Source organism: Gopherus evgoodei, chromosome 8 (assembly GCF_007399415.2).
Source record: "Gopherus evgoodei ecotype Sinaloan lineage chromosome 8, rGopEvg1_v1.p, whole genome shotgun sequence".
Lineage (NCBI taxonomy): Eukaryota > Metazoa > Chordata > Testudines > Testudinidae > Gopherus > Gopherus evgoodei.
Window position 1 is genome coordinate 38,594,976 of NC_044329.1, and position 20,698 is coordinate 38,615,673.

General features: G+C 45.3%; 2 protein-coding genes across 2 annotated transcripts in view; both read left to right on the forward strand.

The window, feature by feature from the left end:
* Nucleotides 1–538: 538 nt before the first annotated feature.
* LOC115656165 (protocadherin beta-16-like) lies at nt 539–12,060 on the forward strand. Its single transcript, XM_030572538.1, has 5 exons — nt 539–808; nt 5,924–6,211; nt 6,365–8,263; nt 8,397–8,448; nt 11,756–12,060. The coding sequence occupies exons 1-5, from the start codon at nt 539–541 to the stop codon at nt 12,058–12,060; spliced, it is 2,814 nt and encodes a 937-aa protein (XP_030428398.1).
* A 698-nt stretch (nt 12,061–12,758) lies between these two features.
* The window catches only part of LOC115655811 (protocadherin beta-16-like), a 63,565-nt gene continuing 55,625 nt past the window's right edge, over nt 12,759–20,698 (forward strand). The window contains 3 exon segments of the mRNA XM_030571693.1: nt 12,759–13,046; nt 13,049–14,240; nt 14,242–15,151. Coding sequence (XP_030427553.1) covers nt 12,875–13,046; nt 13,049–14,240; nt 14,242–14,989 — 2,112 coding nt within the window. The 5' untranslated portion in view covers nt 12,759–12,874 and the 3' untranslated portion in view covers nt 14,990–15,151.

The following is a 20,698-nucleotide window of genomic DNA, read 5'->3' on the forward strand; positions in this document are numbered from 1 at the left end:
CCACTGGCCGCTTGTAAGCTATTAAGGGGGGCTAGCCATAGTTTTCACAAGTGGATCCATGAAAAAGCAGGTACCTAGTTTATTCTCTAGCTGTGTGTGTGCCGGGCCTGATCTGAAACAATTCAGTGTTCTTTTAGCTGTGGACATAGAAAGTGACTCCTTTGTCACCAATATTGAGAAGGAATTAGGGGCTGCTGTTAGCCAGTTGTCCACTCCTAAGGCCCGCATTGTTTCTGAAGCAGCAGCAAAGAATCCTGTGGCACCTTATAGACTAACAGACGTTCTGTAGCATGAGCTTTCCTGGGTGAATACCCACTTCATCGGATGCATGTAGTGGAGTTTCTGAAGGAATCATTCAGCTGAATCTAAACACCCGGGATATGCCAATAAAAGAGAAACTGGACCGAGAGAAAACCTGCCCGGAAAGTGAGATCTGTAAAATATTCTTGGAAACCCCATTGTCTCCAGTCCAAGCATACGCGATGGAAGTTTCTTACATAAACGATCATTCCCCTCTGTTCCATTTCCCGCAAATGCAATGCTTGTACAGATGCCAGAAACCGCATCCGTTGGGTCTGACTTTCCTGTGGACAGTGCCCAGAATTTAGCTGTGGACAGTGCCCAGAATAGCCTCCAGATCTACACGCTGAGCTCCGGTGAGCTTTTCTCCGTAGCTTTCAGGGTTAACAAAGGTGGCTGTACATGCTCAGAGCTGGTACTAAAGAAGCAGTTAGACCGGGACAAGAAGCAGGAGATTAGATTAACTGCAACCAATGGGGATTCTCCACCCAGATCTGGCAGAGGCCAGGTTTGCGTTATAGTCCGGGATAGCAATGATAACATTCTTGTCTTTACTCGCGCGATTTACTAAACCTGTATTCCAGAAAACAGCTCTATTGACCAGTAAATCAAAAAAGATGTCGTCGGGTATTTCAGCTACACTCTGCCACCGGAGCAAGACGAATCTGCGGAAGGGTGGATTCTGAGAAAGCTAAAAGTTACCAGATGGAGCGTAGCACCACAGACCAGGGGGTCTGTTTCCTTACAGCAAAGTCCTCGTGGAGGTTCTGACAGGGCTCACTCTAGCTATTTCGCTGCCCCAAGCAGGGTGGCATGCTGCGGGGGGCGCTCTGCAGCTCGCCTGTCCCACGGCTCCGGTGGACCTCCCTCAGGCGTCTGCGGGAGGTCCACCGGAGCTGCCTGCTGCCCTCCCGGCAACCAGCAGAGCGCCCCCCGTGGCATGCCACCCCAAGCACGCGCTTGGTGCGCTAGGGCCTGGAGCTGGCCTTGGGTTCTGAATGTGAATGACAACCCGCCAGAGATAGCATTCACATCCTTTACCAGCCCTATCCTCGAGGAGTCCCCCCAAGCAGGGCCGGCTTTAGGCCGATTTGCCCGATTCCCCGAATCAGGCCTCGCCCCTGAAGGGGGCCCCGCGCAGGCCGGCTGTCTCCAGGAAGCAAAGTTCTGCATCTCCTGGAAGCAGCAGCTGTTGCTGCTAGGTAACAAGAGACTCTGGCTGGCAGAAGGCTGAGGCAGAGACAGCCGCTAGGTGTTGCAGGTCAGGAGGGAGGCGGGGGGAGAAGGCACACATGCTTGCAGCCTTCTTTCCATCCCCTCCCCTCTCCCCAGCAGTCACCTGGAGCCTGGAGGAGACGCGGAGGGAGCTTCTGGCCCGGTGGGAGACACAGGAATCTCTGCAGTAGACCTCACTCACCTGAACAGCTGCTGGGGCTTCCAACCGTGAGTGTCTGACCCTGTCATTCCCCGTAGGTTTGTAATATTGGGTTGGTTTTGTGGTTTTCGGGTGTTGTTGTTTGAGGGTGTGTTTGTGCCTGCCTGTGTCTGTTTCAGAACTAAAGTTGGGATCAAGTCATGTAACCCAGGAAAAAAGCCCCCAGCCAGTACTTAGTGCTGTGAACTCCAGGTGAGAGAGAGAGGGATGTTTGGAAGAGGAAATCAAATACATCAAGAGGGGAGAATGCGAAAGGTCTGCAACATGGCACGGCAGGCTGAGACTTTTATCTCCCCACCATCTCCCTGCAGAAGGGGAAACTGAGGCACAGCTTGATCTGATTCCCTTTCCAAATTATTTTGCAAAGGAAGGGGACTGGGGCTCCTATCCAAACCAGTTCCCTTCCCATCAACTCTGTTTTTCCTGCTGCAAGACCACTGTAGGGGCTGAATATTTCTATTAAACTATGGCTCCTTCATTTGCCCTGCAACAATAAAATAGACTGGCTGGGGGGGGGGCGAATAGCCCCCCCAGAGCTGTGTGGATATTAAGTTTTTTGGGGGGGCATGATAATATTCTAGATCAAACAAATGCCCAGCTCAGCTTTCTAGCCATCCAGCAGTTCTAGGGCAGGGAAGGAAGGTGCTCTTGGTGCAGAGTGGTCGCAAAACAGGGGTGAATTTAGCAGGGGGTTGAGGGGTCTGCTTGAAATCCCACCTGATGCAGCCACACAGAATCACTGGGAGAGGCTGGGAGAGGCCAGGAGCGGAAACAGGTGGCCTGGGGGTGGGGGGACATTGCCCTCAGTCCTGGGCTCTGGGATGGACTAGGCTGAGTGGTGGGTTCAGTCTAGTCTTCCAGCCTGCTGTTCTCACTGGGGTTTGTGGTTTTCATCTGGCTCCACCGAAAAGATCAAACAAGCCCAGTAGAAAAGGGGAGTGAAAGAGGTGGGAAGGAGTTTGTAAGGGGTTTAAGTGGCCCATCAGTGACAGAGTAAAACCAGAGTTTGACTGGGTTTCCCCCCAGCCACCACTCCTGCAAACACTGGGGAAGGGGCAGCTCCATCCCCCACTGAGGCTATGGTAAGGGGCATCAGGGGAGGAAGGAAACCACATGGCAGTTCCTTCCCCCCCCAGCACCCCCCTCCAGCCCCCAAACTCTGTCCCAAAGCCTGCAAGGCACCCATCCCTCCACACTCCCTCCCAGAGCCTGCACCCCTCCACCCTTCCTGCACCCCACCCCATGCCCCAGCCCAGAGACTGCACCCATCACCCAAACTCTGTCCCACTCAGCCCTGGGCAAAGCCCCTTGGTCTGGCTCCCAGCCCCGCTCCAAGGGTTGCAGCTGTCTGGAGGTGCCTGCCTTCCACACCTTCCTCATTCACACCTCATTCATTCAATAGGGCAATTGATTACAAAGTGGAGGAAAGATCTCATTCTACTTCTAGCAAAAAGACATTTTTCTTTTACCTTAATTATACTACCTTGGGGCCCGCTATAACATATTACCAAGGTTCAATACAAAGTCATGTAAAAGTTATACAAAAATGCATAATGCAGAGATTTATCTACAACTGCATTGACTGATTGCTGTGTGCAGTAATATAATGACCCCTGGGTCTTTGAATGAGGCTATATACTCGGGGGAGGGTGCAGCGGCAAGTTGGGGGCAAGCGAGTGGGCAAGCGGCAGTTGGACAAAGAGGCGAGCAGGCATAGGGGTTTCTGGCAGGGGAGGGAGAAAGTGAAAGGAAGCGAGTGGTAGGTCGGGGACTGACTAGGAGGGACGCAGCAAGTCAGTGGGGGACTAGGGGGTGAAGAGGGTGTGATGTGGGGGCCGAGCGGGGAGGGGGTGAGTCCTATTTTACTGCTGTGATCTGGTCACCCTATTTGTGCCAGGTTTCAGAGTAGCAGCCATGTTAGTCTGTATCTGCAAAAAGAACAGGAGTACTTGTGGCACCTTAGAGACTAACAAATTTATTTCAACATAAGCTTTCATGGGCTACAGCCCACTTCTTCGGATGCATAGAATGGAATATTTCTTTTGCCTATGTGTGCCGTTTCTCCCCCCACCCAACCTTCCTCTTTGGCCCACAGCTGGAATGCAGGAAGACCAATTAAACAATTTGGCAATCATGTCAATTGAATGTGAAGTAATGAAGAGCTTAGAGTTAGGCAATATACTGAAAGATTTTGTCAAACAAAAAGCAAGGAAGATAAAGTTTTAAAAACATATAGGTGAGGTGTACAATAAAGTTCCTCTTAATGAACTTGATATTTATAATATATGATGTAATGTATGTAATATATAATTTTGTTATGTGTATATAGTCATGGAAAGTAAATAAAACATGGAAGAAATGAAAGGTGGGTTTTTTTAAGTGCTTTTTTTTTTTTTGGTCATCCCTGCTGGGGTCCCATTGAAACTATTCGAATTGGGCCCCGCACTTCCTAAAGCTGGCCCTGCCCCCAAGGACAATGGTGGCCCTGTCAGTGTCAGAGACGCTGATTCCATGGACAAGGGGAATTTTGCTCTAGGTCCTGTTTTCAATAATTACGATGAGCTGCTGACCGCAACGGCTTTGGATCGGGAGAGAACATCGGACTATAAATACAACCATGTCTGTTATGGACTCAGGGACGCCCAGCCTAACCACTCACGTATCGGAGCACATCGTCTCCGTGCAGATATCGGGCATTTAATGACAATTCTCTAGAATTTAACCACACATCCTACACTATATACTTGAAGGAAAACGTAGTCCCAGCTGTACTGATTGGCAATGTAAATGCTGTTGATTTAGATTCAAAGCGGAAGACCAAAATGAAATATTCCTTAGTGCAGAGTCTGCCTTATATCTCCATAAATTTTGAAAACAGTAATATGTATGTTCTCAGAACCCTGGAGAAGAGGTAAAAAGGTAAGAGATTGCCAGGTTGCAGGGAGAGTGGCGGGTGACAGCTCTGAAGTCCATGAGGAGCTGGAGTCGTCATCTGAGTTGTTACAATTGATAAAAATGACAAAGCCCTGTGCATTTTATACCGTCTGCAGAACAGCACCTCCACTCTGGTTCTGAGAGCAACGGAGGCGAGTTACGTTGTGGCTAAGGTGGCGAAATTGATTCTGGTCAGAATTTTTGGCTTTCCTATGGCCTGATGAAGGTCACAGACCCGGATCACTGTCGGAGAAGTAAAGACCGACAGACCAATTATGGACAGAGATCACGTTAAACCAAAATTATTTGTTGTCTAAACAATGGACACCTGTCCTAATCCAGTGCTGCTACACTAAATATACTGCTAGTGGATGGGTTTTCAGATGCGCATATACATGTGTAGGTACGTAAGAGGAGCCGCTTGGCATATTAAATATAAATATATACTTAGATTGAAATTGGCTTCGCCAGAACTACCTATCTGATGGTTGATCAACAGTGAGTTCAGGTTTATCAGGCCTCAGTTTCCTAGTTTTCCTGTTAAGGACCCAAATAAAGAAGGGACTTCGGTGGGTACCCAAGAAATCGCTAACTTCGCGGAAGAAACAGAAGCAACGGGACACATAAGATAATTGCATCGAGGTGTTTTATGGTATTTACCTGTGGAGAATAAACGTTCTGGGAAGTTAGAGAAGAAAGGATGTGGAAGTATCAGAATCAATTTTATTTCTCTATTAATTTATAATTCTCTCTCGTATAATGGGAAATAACATGGGTTAAGATTTTTCTAACTGTGAAATATTATAATCACAAATTGTACTTAAAAGAGAAATCTCTGGCATGCAGAGAGTAACTACACGCAATAAATTTACACTGCAAAACGATGGATGTCTTATTTTAGTTGAGCGACGAAGTGGCGATATTACCAAAGACGGTGCTGAAAATGTAGCTTTTCAGATCCAGCAGCCCTCGGTGGAAGCTGCATCTGAATCCAGACAACAACGGCTCTACGCCGGGAACGAGTGACAAAGGATTACAGGGAAAGGGCGGCTGGAACAATTACAAATCTAGTCAACATTGAAGAACAAATCATTTTCCAACTAGCACAACATATGAATGGCTGCAGCAGCTTTGCAGAGAGGCCTGTGTTTCAGATCTGACCCAGGAATGGCTGGCGGAATGGAGAATCGCTCCAGGAAAAGGCAAGTTCTGTCTTTCTTTCTGTGTCTGTGTGTGTCCCTGGGCGCGTGTGAGACAATACGTTATTCTGTACCCGAAGAGAAGAAAAGCGGGTCCCCAGCTGCTAATATTGCAAAGGATTTGAAACTGGATGTAGGGAAATTGTCTGGTCGCAGTGCCCAACTGGTTTCTAAAAGCAGCAAGCAATATTGTGAGCTGAACACAAGCTCCGGGGATGTGATAATAAAGAAGAACATACACCGCGAGGATCTGTGCGGACAGAGAGATCCCTGTGTGCTTCAATTCGAAATTGTGTTGGAAAATCCACTGCAGCTGTACCGAAAAGAGGTACAGATCGAAGACGTAAATGACAATTCCCCTAATTTCTCTAAAAATGAATTCGTTTTTAAAATGCCTGAGCAGATCCCCATAAACACCCGTTTCCCTTTGGAAGGAGCCCAAGATTCAGACATAGGAACAAATGGCATCCAGAGCTACGTAATAAACCCCAATGAGCATTTCCGTCTGGATGTACAAACCCTGGACACTGACGGCAGTAAATACGCGGAGCTGGTATTAGAGAAACAATTAGATCGGGAGGAGCAGGCGCAGTTGATGCTGATTCTCACAGCTGCCGATGGGGGCCTGCCACAGAGAACAGGCACAGCCCGAATACGCGTTAATGTGTTGGACAGCAACGATAACTTCCCGCAGTTTAGTCAGTCGGTGTACAAGGTGCAGTTAATGGAAAATAGTCCTAAAGGTACTTTGGTCACTAAAGTTGAAGCCAGTGATTTGGATCAAGGTTCAAATGCAGAAATCACCTATTCATTCGGGCAAGTGCCTGACAAAGTGCTCAAGCTATTCAAATTAAATCAGTTATCTGGAGAAATCACTGTTTTGGGTATAATTGACTATGAAGAAAGAAGCAATTATGAGATGAACATCCAAGCCACAGATGGCGGGGGTTTATCTGCGCACTGCAAAGTCCTGATGCAAATCAAGGACATGAATGACAACGCCCCAGACGTGACGCTGACATCCCTCACCAGCACCATACCCGAGGACTCGTCCCCTGAGACAGTGGTGGCCCTGTTCAGTGTGAGCGACCGAGACTCCGGGAACAATGGCAGAACGTTCTGCTCCATGCAGGACAATGTCCCATTTGCTTTAAAATCGACTCTGAAGGATTATTACGAGCTTGTTACACAAAAGCTCCTGGACCGAGAGAAAGTGCCTGAGTATAACATAACCATCACAGCCACAGACCGGTGCACTCCGAGGCTCACCTCCGTGAGGGTCATCCGAGTTCAGCTATCAGATATTAATGACAACCCCCCTGTATTTAATGAAAGTTCATACGTCATGTACCTGAAGGAGAACAACCCCCCGGGCCTGTTGATTGGAACTGTCCGTGCTGCAGACCTAGACACAGAGCAGAATGCCAAAGTGACGTATTCGGCATTGCCTGGCAACATCGGTGACCTCCTCTTGTCCTCCTCCATCTCCATAAACTCCGAAAACGGGAAAGTGTACTCGCTGCAGTCTCTGGATTATGAGCAAAGGAGGGATTTCCAGGTTACAGTGAGAGCTGCAGATGGTGGGTTCCCGCCACTGAGCTCTGAAGTCATTGTCCGAGTTGTGATAATTGACGAAAATGACAACGCCCCCTTCATTTTATACCCTCTGCAGAACAGCAGTTCCCCCGCTAATGACCTGGTTCCCAGATCGGCGGAGGCGGGTTACCTGGTGACGAAGGTGGTGGCTGTGGATGGAGATTCCGGTCAGAATTCTTGGCTTTCCTACCAGCTGCTCAAGGCCACAGACCCAAGTCTCTTCGCTGTGGGGCTCCAAACCGGGGAAGTAAAAACCAGCAGGCCTATAACGAGCCCGGACTTTGTGAAACAGAAACTTGTCGTTGTGGTTAATGACAATGGAGAGCCGGCCAGATCCACCACCTCGACGCTTAATGTGCTTCTGGTGGATGGGTTTTCAGACGCCTACTTGCAGTTACTGGATGTACCAGAAGAGGAGGAGCAGCAGGACACATTAACTCTGTATCTAGTCATTTCTTTGTCTTTCATTTCATTCCTTTTTCTAATTTCTGTGGTAACAGTTATCGCCATCCGGCTGTACAAGACAAGGCAGTGCCGAGATCAGTATGTTCCATCGTCCAGGAACTTTTATAGTGACCGCAACTTCCCCACAAATCCTGCGGAGACGAGCGGCACTGGGACTCTGCCTCAATCTTATTGTTATGAGGTTTGCTTGACAACTGGGTCTGATACCAGCGAATTTAAATTTCTCAGGCCGCTGGTACCATCTCTACCCGCTAACCCCAGCGTTGCATTAGGGTCCATTTTTGACTCTCAGATTAACTCTCAGCTAAAGAAGGAGAAAGAATCGGTGAGAGAGGTGAGTGCTTATTTCACTCTATTTGCATCAATACCTTGCTTAAATATATTTGTTGCTACTGCTCTGAAAATTACCTGCATTACTTCCATAAATGTCTAGAGAATATTTTTTTCGTATGGAGATTTTTCTGTAGTTTATTGTTCATCTTCTACACTTGCATCATGTTCAAGTTAATGTAATTCCACGTAAGTAGATGTTTTATGCTGTCCCCCCCAAAAAATAGATCATTTATCAAAGTCTTATATTGGTCTCTGTGCAGAGTCTCTTATCTCTGCAAAGGAAGATTGAAGCTTGTCTGAGGGAATTTTTTAAAGTGATTGTTTATGGTAGCACCGGAATTATGTGATCTAGATAATGTTCTGCATGGGGCTCTCCTTTATCTGAAATGTTACAAAGAATCTGAGTTTGCCCTTTCTTCTTCACTTGTGTTTTCAGACAGTGAATCTATGAATATGTCTGCACTACGGGATTATTCCGATTTTATATAAACCAGTTTTGTAAAACAGATTGTATAAAGTTGAGTGCACAGGGCCACACTAAGCACATTAATTCAGTGGTGTGAGTCCATGTACAGAGGTTAGTGTCGATTTCCAGAGCATTGCATTGTGGGTAGCTATCCTGTAGCTATCCCATAGTTCCTGCAGTCTCCCCCGCCCGTTGGAATTCTAGGTTGAGATCCCAATGCAAAAACAGTGTCGCAGGTGATTCTGGGTAAATGTCATCACTCAATCCTTCCTCCGTGAAAGCAACAGCAGACAATCATTTCGCACTCTTTTCCCCTGGATTGCCCTGGCAGATGCCATAGCATGGCAAGCATAGAGCCCATTTTGCCCTTTGTCACTGTCACCGTATGTGTACTGGATGCTGCTGACAGACACGGTACTGCAGTGCTACACAGCAGCATTCATTTGCCTTTGCAAGGTAACAGAGATGGTTACTATCCCTATTGCACTATCTGCCATGCTATTGTAAATTGGCGATAAGATGACAGTTATCAGTTGTTCTGTACTGTCTACTGCTGTTGGTGCTCTTGGCTGGCCTCGCTGAGGTTGGCCAAGGGTGCATTTACAAAAATGGGAATGACTCCCCTGGTCATTTCCTTCTTTATGTTTTGTCTAAAAATAGAGTTAGTCCTGCCTAGAATATGGGGCAAGTGTACTAGAGAACCAGAGAGCACAGCTGCTCTGTGTCGGAGCCCCAGAGATCCTGCAGAAATGATGAACTGCATGCCATTCTAGGGGGTGCCCCTGCAACAACCTCACCGGTTGCTTCCCTCCTCCCCCAACCCTCCTGGGCTACCGTGGCGGTGTCCCCCCATTTGTGTGATGAAGTAATAAAGAATGCAGGAATAAGAAACACTGACTTTTTGGTGAGATAAAATGAGGGGGAGGAAGTCTCCAGCTGCTATGATAGTCCAGGAAGTACAGAATCTTTTCTTTAGACATGAAAGGGGAGGTGCTGATCAGAGCTCCATGCTGGGCAAACAGGAAATGAAATTCAAAAGTTCGCAGGGCTTTTCCTGTCTACCTGGCCAGTGCATCCAAGTTCAGATTGCTTTCCAGAGTGGTCACAATGGTGCACTGTGGGATACCGCCCGGAGGCCAATACCGTCAATTTGCGGCCACACTAACCCTAATCCGACATGGCAATACCGATTTCAGCATAACTCCTCTCATCAGGGAGCCCTCGTCCAGACTAACCCGCGGCATCGGCGGGTTAAAATCGATTGCTCGGGGATCGATATATCGCGTCTAGTCTGGACGCGGTGTATCGATCCCCGAGCGCGCTTACATCGATTCCGGAACTCCATCAATCCGAACGGAGTTCCGGAATCGACACGGAGAGCCGCGGACATCGATGCAGCGCCGTCCAGACTGGTGAGTACCTCGATTTTAGAAATTCGACTTCAGCTACGTTATTCTCGTAGCTGAAGTTGCGTATCTAAAATCGATTTTAATTCCTAGTCTGGACGTGGCCGGAGAGTACAGAAATCGGTTTAAAGAGCCCTTTATATCGATATAAAGGGCCTCGTTTTATGGACGGGTGCAGGGTTAAATCAGTTTAACACTGCTAAATTTGGTTTAAATGCGTAGTGTAGACCAGACCCAAATGAGGTGCCAGTTGCTGAGCTACTGTGTGAATGTGAAATGACAGAGATGAGGGAAACAAAGTAAAATAGCTCTCTCTAAAGAAATGTAAATTGTGCTTTATTTGTCCATCAAACTCATTGCAATGGGAGTAGCCAGCAGTGGCTGCTGTTTCACGGTGGGAGGAAGAGGCAATGTTTACTAAAATCCTGTGAAATCACCATCATTTACAGCTTCTGGAGTTTATGAACCCATAGCAATCAACACTGATATGAAAGACCCCTATTACATGCATACCAGTGATGGCAGCTGATGGCATCAATATATTTGCAGACAGCAAGTCATTGTCCAAGTTATTATTTGTTTAGAATGACGACGGCCCCTTCATTTTACACCGTCTTTAGAACAGCCGCCCCCTTAAAGACCTAGTTCACACAGCAACGGGAGCAACTTACTTTGTCACTACATGGAGATTCTGGTCAGAATTCTTGGCTTTCCTAGGAACTGCTTAAAGTTACATACCCAGGTCTCTTGACTGTCGGACTCCAAAATGGAGAAGGAAAGACCGAGCGATCAATTACCGAGCGAGACCACATTAAACCAAAATTAGTTTACCATTGTTAAAGAAAAGGGACACATACCTTGCTCCGCTGCTGTGACGCCAAATTTACTGCTAGTGGATGTGTTTTCATATGTGCCTATGAGAGTTAGTTACTCAGTGACGTAATACGGAAGAGGAGCAGGATGGCATGTTAAATATATAGTTAGTGATGCGTTTCGCTTCAACTTCATTTCCTTTTCTTGTTTCTGCTGTGGTCTGTATTGCCATAAAATACATAAGACAAGAAAATCAGTAGAAAGATACGTCTGCTTCTTCCAGTTGCCACGGGAGACCCATTTTGTTGTATAATTGTGTAGAAGCCAGAATTGGATCCCTTCCCCAGAGCTACATATATGATATTTGCTTAACCACCGGGTCGATCACCCATTAGATCGTTTCTTAAGCCGCTGGTTCCTTGTTTGCCTGATTAGCACCATACTAGGCGAGAGAATCATGAGACTTCAGTGGATTTTCAGGTAACCTCGTGGACATGAGAAGTGATGACACAGGTGAGCGAATTGCATTGACTTGTTTTACATATTTAGCTATGGAAAATAAAAGTGCTGGGATATGAGAGAGGGAAACAGATTGTGGAAGTATCACAAATCGGATTATTTTTCTAATACTTTATAACTATTTCTCGTTGAATGGGAAATAACCTCGGTTAACTACGTCCTTACTTTGAAATATTTGAAACACAATCTGTACATAAGAAAGAAAAATCTTTACTGTGCAGATAATAGTTGGGCACAGTAAATTAACAATTTGAGATGTATTGTTCTAATCTCTCCCATTTAATGACAGGTTCCCAGATCGGCAATGGCAGGCTACCTTGTGACAAGGTGGTGGCTGTAGATGAAGATTCTGGTCAGAATTCTTGTCGTTCCCACCAGCTGCTGAAGGCCACGGACCCAGGTCTCTTCACTGTCGAACTCCAAAATGGAGAAGGAAAAACCACGATGCCAATTACGGAGCGAGACTCCTTTAAGCAAAAACTAGATATCATGGTTAAAGACAATATACACTTGCTGCCCCAATTTGCCACTGCAACGCTAAATATAACTGCTAGTGGATGGTTTTCAGATGTGTATCTGCATTCAGCAACATAACTGCGAAAGAGAAACATGATGAGATATTAATATATACTCAATAATTTCTTAATAATGGCGTCAGTTTCATTTTTCTCTTCTTCCTGCTGTGGCCTGTATTGCCATAAAAATACATAAGACTGGAAAGGAGAAAGATACGTCTGTTTGGTAGATGACAAGACCCATTGCTTCCCCAGGAATTATATATATCATGCTTGCTTCACTACTAGGGTCGATCACTAGTTATCTGTAGTTTATTAGGCCTCAGTTTCATAGATTTCCTTTTGAGCGCCATAGTAGGCACGGGCATCATAGGATTTAGGGAGTCCTAAAATTATCGCTAGCTAGTGGACCGAAAGAGAAGCGATGGCACAGGTGAGCGAATTGTAGTAACTTATTTACCTAGATAGCTGTGAAGAATAAAAGTATTGGGTTGTGAGAAGAAAATGTATTGTGGAAAGATAATTCAATGACTATTATATAATTTTGCAACTCTCCACCTCCTCTAATCGGTAATAATCTCCCTTAACATCTCACAGTTGTTACAGTGAGATGTTATAAACACAATGTGTACATAATAGAGAAATCTTTGCTATGCAGATAGTAACTGCGCATAAAATTACAATCTAATATCAAGAATGTCTTATTTAGTTGAGCCACCAGGTGGCGATATTGGCAAAGATGGTGTTGAAAACCAGTGAAAGCTGCTCTCCAAACGCCAATGGGTCTGCGCCAGGAACGGGTGACAAAGGATTACAGGGAAAGGGCGGCTGAATAATTACAGTTAAAGTCAACATTGAAGGACAAATCGTTTTCCATCTAGCACAACATATGAATGGCTGCAGCAGCTTTGCAGAGAGGCCTGTGTTTCAAATCTGACCCGGGAATGGCTGGCGGAATGGAGAATCGCTCCAGAAAAAGGCAAGTTCTGTCTTTCTTTCTGTGTCTCTGTGTGTCCCTGGGGGCGTGTGAGACGATCCGCTATTCTATGCCCGAAGAGAAGAAAAGCTAGTTGCTACTATTGCAAAGGATTTGAAACTGGATGTAGGGAAATTGTCTGGTCGCAGTGCTCGGCTAGTTTCTAAAAGCAGCAAGCAATATTTTGAGCTGAACACAAGCTCCGGGGATGTGATAATAAAGGAGAAAATAGACCGTGAGGATTTGTGCGGACAGAGCGACCCGTGTTTGCTGCAATTCGAATTTTTGTTGGAAAATCCACTGCAGCTGTACAGAATAGAGGTGCAGATAGATGATGTGAATGACAATACCCCTACATTCTCTAAAAATGAATTCCCTTTGGAGCTACCTGAACTGCTCCCCGTAAATAGCCGCTTCTCCTTGGAAAGGGCCCAAGATTCAGATATAAGAACAAACGGTATCCAGAGTTACGCAATCAGCTCTAATGAGCACTTCAGCCTAGATGTGCATTCTCAGGGGGACGGCAGTAAACACGCGGAGCTGGTATTAGAGAAACAATTAGATCGGGAGGAGCAGGCGCAGTTGATGCTGATTCTCACAGCCGCCGATGGGGGCCTGCCACACAGAACAGGCACAGCCCGAATACGCGTTAATGTGTTGGACAGCAACGATAACTTCCCGCAGTTTAGTCAGTCGGTGTACAAGGTGCAGTTAATGGAAAATAGTCCGAGGGACACTTTGGTCACTAAGGTTGAAGCCAGTGATTTGGATCAAGGTTTAAATGCAGAAATCACCCACTCATTCGGGCAGGTCCCTGACAGAGTCCTCAAGTTATTCAAATTAAATCAATTATCCGGAGAAATCACTGTTTTGGGAATAATTGACTATGAAGAGAGAAGCAGTTATGAGATGAACATCCAGGCCACAGATGGCGGGGGTCTATATGCGCACTGCAAAGTCCTGGTACAGATCAAGGGCATGAATGACAACGCTTCGGAAGTAACGCTGACATCCCTCACCAGCACCATACCCGAGGACTCGTCCCCTGAGACAGTGGTGGCCCTGTTCAGTGTGAGCGACCGAGACTCCGGGGACAATGGCAGAACGCTCTGCTCCATTCAGGAAAATGTCCCATTTGCTTTAAAATCGACTCTGAAAGATTATTACGAGCTTGTTACACAAAAGCTCCTGGACCGAGAGAAAGTGCCTGAGTATAACATAACCATCACAGCCACAGACCGGGGCACTCCGAGGCTCACCTCCGTGAGGATCATCCGAGTTCAGCTCCATAAACTCCGAGAACGGGGAGGTGTACGCGCTGCAGTCTCTGGATTATGAGCAAAGGAGGGATTTCCAGGTTACAGTGAGAGCTGCAGATGGCGGGTCCCCGCCACTGAGCTCTGAAGTCATTGTCCGAGTTGTGATAATTGACCAAAATGACAACGCCCCCTTCATTTTATACCCTCTGCAGAACAGCAGCTCCCCCGCTAATGACCTGGTTCCCAGATCGGCGGAGGCGGGTTACGTGGTGACGAAGGTGGTGGCTGTGGATGGAGATTTCGGTCAGAATTCTTGGTTTTCCTACCAGCTGCTCAAGGCCACAGACCCAAGTCTCTTCGCTGTGGGGCTCCAAACCGGGGAATTAAAAACCAGCAGGCCTATAACGAGCCCGGACTCCGTGAAACAGAAACTTGTCGTCCTAGTTAGAGACAACGGAGAGCCGGCCAGATCCACCACCTCGACGCTTAATGTGCTTCTGGTGGATGGGTTTTCAGACGCCTACATGCAGTTACTGGATGTACCACAAGAGGAGGAGCAGCAGGACACGTTAATCCTGTATCTAGTCATTTCTTTGTCTTTCATTTCATTCCTTTTTCTGGTTTCTGTGGTAACGATTATCTCGGTCCGGCTGTACAGAACGAAGCAGTGCCGAGATCAGTATTTTTCATCGTCCAGGAACTTTTATAGTGACCGCCACTTCCCCACAAATCCTGTGGAGACGAGCGGCAATGGGACTCTGCCTCAATCTTAGTGTTATGAGGTTTGCTTGACAACTGGGTCTGGTACCAGCGAATTTAAATTTCTCAGGCCGCTGGTACCATCTCTACCCGTTGACCCCAGCGTTGCAGGAGGGTCCATTTTTGACTCTCAGATTAACTCTCAGCTAAAGGAGGAGAAAGAATCGATGAGGGAGGTGAGTGCTTATTTCACTCCTTTTGCTTCAATACCTTGCGTGAGTATATTTGTTTCTACTGCTCTGAAAATTACTTTTATTATTTCCATAAATGTCTAGAGATGTTTTTTCTTAGGGAGCCTTTTCTATAGTTGATTCATTTTTTTCCACTTGTATGATGTTCAGGCTAAGATATTTGTACTTAATTCCTTTTTATATGTTATGTTCTTTTTGTCGCTAAAAGGCTAATCATCAAAATGTGCTATTGGTCTCTGTGCAGACTCTCTGAGCTCTGCAAAGAAATATTGAAGGTTGACAAAGGAAAATTTAAAAAGTAATTGTTTATGTATTTATCAAGAACTCAATAGTAGCAGAATTATGTGACCTAGGTAGTGTGTTCTGCAGGGGGCTGTATGGAATCTGAAATTTTACAGAGAATCTGAACTTGCCCTTCCTTCTTCAGTAGTATTTTCGGAGGTAATCTATATAAGGTGCGAGTTGTAGGGTTACTGTATGAAGGTGAAATGACAGAGATCAGGGAAATTTTAAAGTTAAACAGAAGTATCTAAGGGAGGGATTTCCCAACTCCTCCCCCGAATTTACCCATCATCCCCCTCCGCAGTGGTCATTATTTACATGTGGTGTTGCCAATGTAGTCCTTGGTTGGAAATTTGAATAGAACCAATACACACTTTAAAAGCAGATAAAGCAGATGCTAAAATACTTGTACATGAAAAAGCATAAAAGGTTTGAAAAGTGTGAAGAAAGACCAACTTCCTCATACAGCTATTGTTTTTTTATGACAGATTTTGTACCTTTGTTTCAGTGATGTTGACAAACCTAATAATTTGAAATTATAATTTGTAAGTAAGGTCTGAATGAGTTCTCTGACAGCTAGTGATGAGCCGGGCTGTGGAGAGGGGAAGACATCAGGGCCATACTGTATTTATATGAACACACCTCTTCTGCCTCAGTATCCTGCAGACAAGCTGTGTTGCCAAAGTGAACAGATTTGGCTGGTGTTGGGTTAGAAATCACTTTTAATGAATGTGGGGCTAATGAAATGTTATCTTTATTGTATGAGTAAAGGCCAGCACAAGTCTACTTGACCTGTCCTGAGGAGGGTGAACTAAGTGCTTAATTTGTGCCAGGGCTGAGCCCCAGCACATGTAGTCTTGGCAGTTCATAGCTCTGGGACCTATGCACTTGCCACATCAGTTATGAAAGTAGAAAACTTGCTTGAGCCCTGATGCATCTTTCATTACAAATTAAGCACTGGTCACACGCTCAACTGAACTGCATTCGCTAAGCAGAGAGTGTTGATGCCAGATCTCAGTGGAGAGAGAGAGGGAGGGGACAGGTGTTTTGTTTGATGGGGTGTGGGCTGTGCCTAAGAGTCACAGCATTATTTGACCTGCCCCTTCCCCTGTTTAAAGATAAAGGTTTTTAGGCTACATGGAGAGTCTTGTGTGTGTGTGTGTGTGTATGTTTTTAAGTGACCACTAGAGCTGAAATCACTGATAATCAGGTCTAAGTGCTCAAACCTGCTGTGGGAGAGTGTTTCCCTGGAAGAGATATCTCAGCCTGTACTAGCAGTGAGGTTCCCTTACTGAGAGATGAAATCACTGAGAGCTGAGTGGAATCTCAGGAGACCGATTTGCAGAGGTCACAGTGCCAGGTGGCAGCAGAAGGTGACAGCACAGGGCCATCAGCGACAGATCAGTGAACTGAATGGTGGCACAATGCACAACAGTTGCCATAGTGAGTGACCTGAGTGAGTGGTGAGTGGCTGAAGGAATGAGTAGAGTGAACAGATGTCCTGATTTTATAGGGTCAGTCCTGATATTTTGGGCTTTGTCTTATATAGGTGTCTATTACTCCCCACCCCCGTCCCAGTTTTTCACACTTACTATCTGGCAACCCTAGGAATGAGCAAGGTGCCTTCTCTCCCCTACCACCCAGAGTGGGAGGTGAACTCATGCAAAAGCACCTCTGAATTCTGGGTCTCCAATGACCAAGGACAGCAACTATGAGTGGGGTTCAGTGGAGGGAGAAAGGAGGTGCACCTTAAAAGAACATTTGTTTGTTTTAGTAACTTTGCTCCAGAATGCTAGGTTTCTGACTGGGAAAGTTACACATTTCATACTAGGCCAAGATTTTTAAAATGTATTATTTTACAATGTTGTTATCTCACATTGTTTCTATCTTGAGAGATCCTTATCTTGGGGAGTTTCTGTACTAAACATTTTTATTATTATACATTATTTTTTTACATAAGAACATAAAAACAGTCATACTGTGTTGGACCAATACTCCATCTAGCCCAGTATCCTGTCTTCCAACTGTGGTCAATGCCAGGGGCTTCAGAGCAAATGAACAGAACTGGAAATCATTGAGTGATTCATCTCCTGTCGCCCACTCCCAGCTTCTGGCAAACAGAGGGTAGGGGCACGCAGAACATGGTATTGCATCCCTGCCCATCCTGGCTAATAGCTTTTGGTGGACCTAGCCTCCATGAACTTATCTAGGTTTTTTTTTCTTTTGTTTTTTAACCCTGTTCTAATTTTGGCCTTCACAACATCCCCTGGCAAAAAGTTCCACAGGTTGACATTGTGTTGTGGAAAGTACTTCCTTGTGTTTTAAACCTGCTGCCTATTAATTTCATTGCATGACCCCTCATACTTGTATTATGTGAAAGACTAAATAACATTTCCTTATTCACTTTCTTCACACCAGTCATGATTTTATAGACCTCTATCATAGCCCCTCTTAGGCATCTCTTCTCCAACCTTAAATATCCCAATCTTTTAAATCTCTCCTCATATAGAATCTGTTCCTTACCCCTAGTCATTTTGGTTGCCCTTCTTTGTACCTTTTCCAATTCCAATATATCTTTTTTGAGATGGGGGCAGCCAGAGCTGCATCCACTATTCAAGATGTGGATGTACCATGAATTTATGTAGTGAAAGTGTAGCAGCTTGGTGTGTGAGACCAGTCAGCAAAGCCAATGCTCACCAAACTCTGTGAAAATGCTGCAAAACACCAAGCCTCTGGACTGCATGGACATGCAGAAAGTCTTATAAGGCAGTCACTGTCAAAACCAATTTTAGAAGTACTTAATGAGGCTGTTAAGTATGCTGGAGAGTACAACACAGTTTATATGAACAAACAGAGCTGTCGCATCATGCTTTCTATTTAAGCAAGAGATACCACATGCTACAAAGTGGAGGCCAATGTTAAGTGCATTGTCACTTGTTAATCCTGAAGTGGACACTGGATCCAAACAAGACCGGCAGATGCTGACTATCTTTCACAAGGAACTCAACTGACTGACTAGAAGCATGTGGTGCAACAGTGAAAGACTCAGTCATTGAAAAAGTGAAGAACTCTCACCACATTCAGAAACAGAAAATTAGCAGAGCTGTGCAAAATTACAAGAAACCAGGAAGGATGTAGATATGTAAGGCTTCACAGTAAGCTTGAGGAGCCAACTTTAATTTGTATGATTTTAAACCATGAGTAAAATCTAATAAAATGGTTGTGAAACATTTTCCAGTTTTTACTGTGAGTCTATACAGCATACCTTTGCCCTCCTGGAAGGCCTTATTCCCCCTGTAAATGTGATTTCCCTCTCCTGCCCTTCAGTTCCTGGGGTAAACACTGATCTAAGGAAATTGTAAACTTCACCTTATTTGTCCATCAAACCCTTTGCAATATGAGTAGGCATCAGTGGCCACAGTTTTGATGAGGGGGGTACTTATAGAAGGAAGAGGCAATGTTTACTGCTATTCTATAAAATGAACATCATTTACAGCTTCTGGAGTCTATGAATCCATAGCAGTCAATACAGATATGAAATACCCCTATTGTATGCATACATAAGAAAGGCCATACTGCATCAGACCAAAGGTCCATCAAGCTCAGTATCCTGTCTTCCATCAGTGCCAGTGCTCCAGAGGGAATGAACAGAACAGGTAATCATTCAATGATCCGTCCCCCTCACTCATTCCCAGCTTCTGGCAAACAGAGGTTGGGGACACCATCCATGCTCATCCTAGCTAATAGCCATTGGTGGACCTGTCCTCCATGAATTTATTTAGTTTTTTTTTTACGGTGTTCTCGTCTTGGCCTCACAACATCCTCTGGCAAAGAGTTCCACCAGTTGACTATGTGTTGTGTGAAGAATTTGAAGAAATACTTCCTTTTGCTTGTTTTAAACCTGCTGCCTAATAATTTCATTTGGTGCCTGCATTTCTTGTAGTATGAGAAGTACTAAATAACACCTCCTTATTCGGTTTCTCCACACCTGTCATCATATTATAGACCTCAGTCATATCCCCCCCCTTATTAGTCTCTTTTCCAAGCTGAAAAGTCCCAGTCTTACTATCTCCCCTCTGATCTAGTGATGTAGTGGCAGCTGATGGCATCAATAGGAATTTTACAGGCAGCAAATAATTGTTCAAGTAATTTTATGCCTTCTTCAGAACAGCACCTCCCCCATTTAATGACGTGGTTCACAGAGCGAGGAAGGTAAATTGGTGGCTCTAGATTGAGATTCTGGTCAGAATTCTTGGCTTTCCTACCAACTGCTGAAGGCCCCTGGTGCAGATTTATTCACTGTTGGACTCAAAAATGCAGAAGAGAAACCACGATCCCATTTATAGAGAGTGAGTCCTTTACGCAAAACCTAAATATTATTAAAGACAATGGGCACCTCCCCAGTCCGCTACTGCAATGCTAATTATACTGCTAGTGGAGGATGCCATATGCAATCCCAGTGACCATATACGGAAGAGGAATGTGATGGGATATTAAATATATACGTTACTTCTCTATGGCTTCAATTTAATTTTTCTTGTTTCTGTTATGGCCTGTATTGCCATAAAATATATAAGACACAAAAATCAGGAGAAAGATACGTTTGCTTCTCCAATTGCTAATGAAAACCCATTTTGTCGAATAATTGTGTAGCTGCCAGGAGGAGATCCTTTCTCCACAATTACCTATATGAAGCATGCTTAATCACTGGGTTAATCCTAGATTTACTCTAGGACACTGTAATGATAGATTTAGGGATTCCCAAAATATTGTACCTTTGTAGACGAAAGAGAAGCGATGGGATATGTGACAGACTTGTAGTAACTTGTTTACTTATTTAACTGTGAAGAATAAAAGTATTGGCATGTGAGAAAAGAAACTGTGGTTTGATAGGATCACAATTCAGTTAGCTATTATATTATATTGCAACTCTCTATCTCCTCTAATCGGTAACAATCTGCTTTAACATTTCATAGAATCATAGAATATCAGGGTTGGATAGGACCTCAGGGACCAGCGCTGCAGTATGGCCACATTTGCAGCATTTGCAGTGCTGTTGGGAGTGGTGCATTGTGGGCAGCTATCCCAGCATTCAAGTGGCTGCAACGTGCTTTTCAAAAGAGGAGGGTGGGGTGGAATGTGACAGGGAGCATGGGGGAGACAGAGAGAGTGGATTTTTGGAGCTGACACTGTTCTCAGCTCCCTGCCTTGCAAGTTCTAAGGACTGGAAGACACACAGTGCCTACCTTC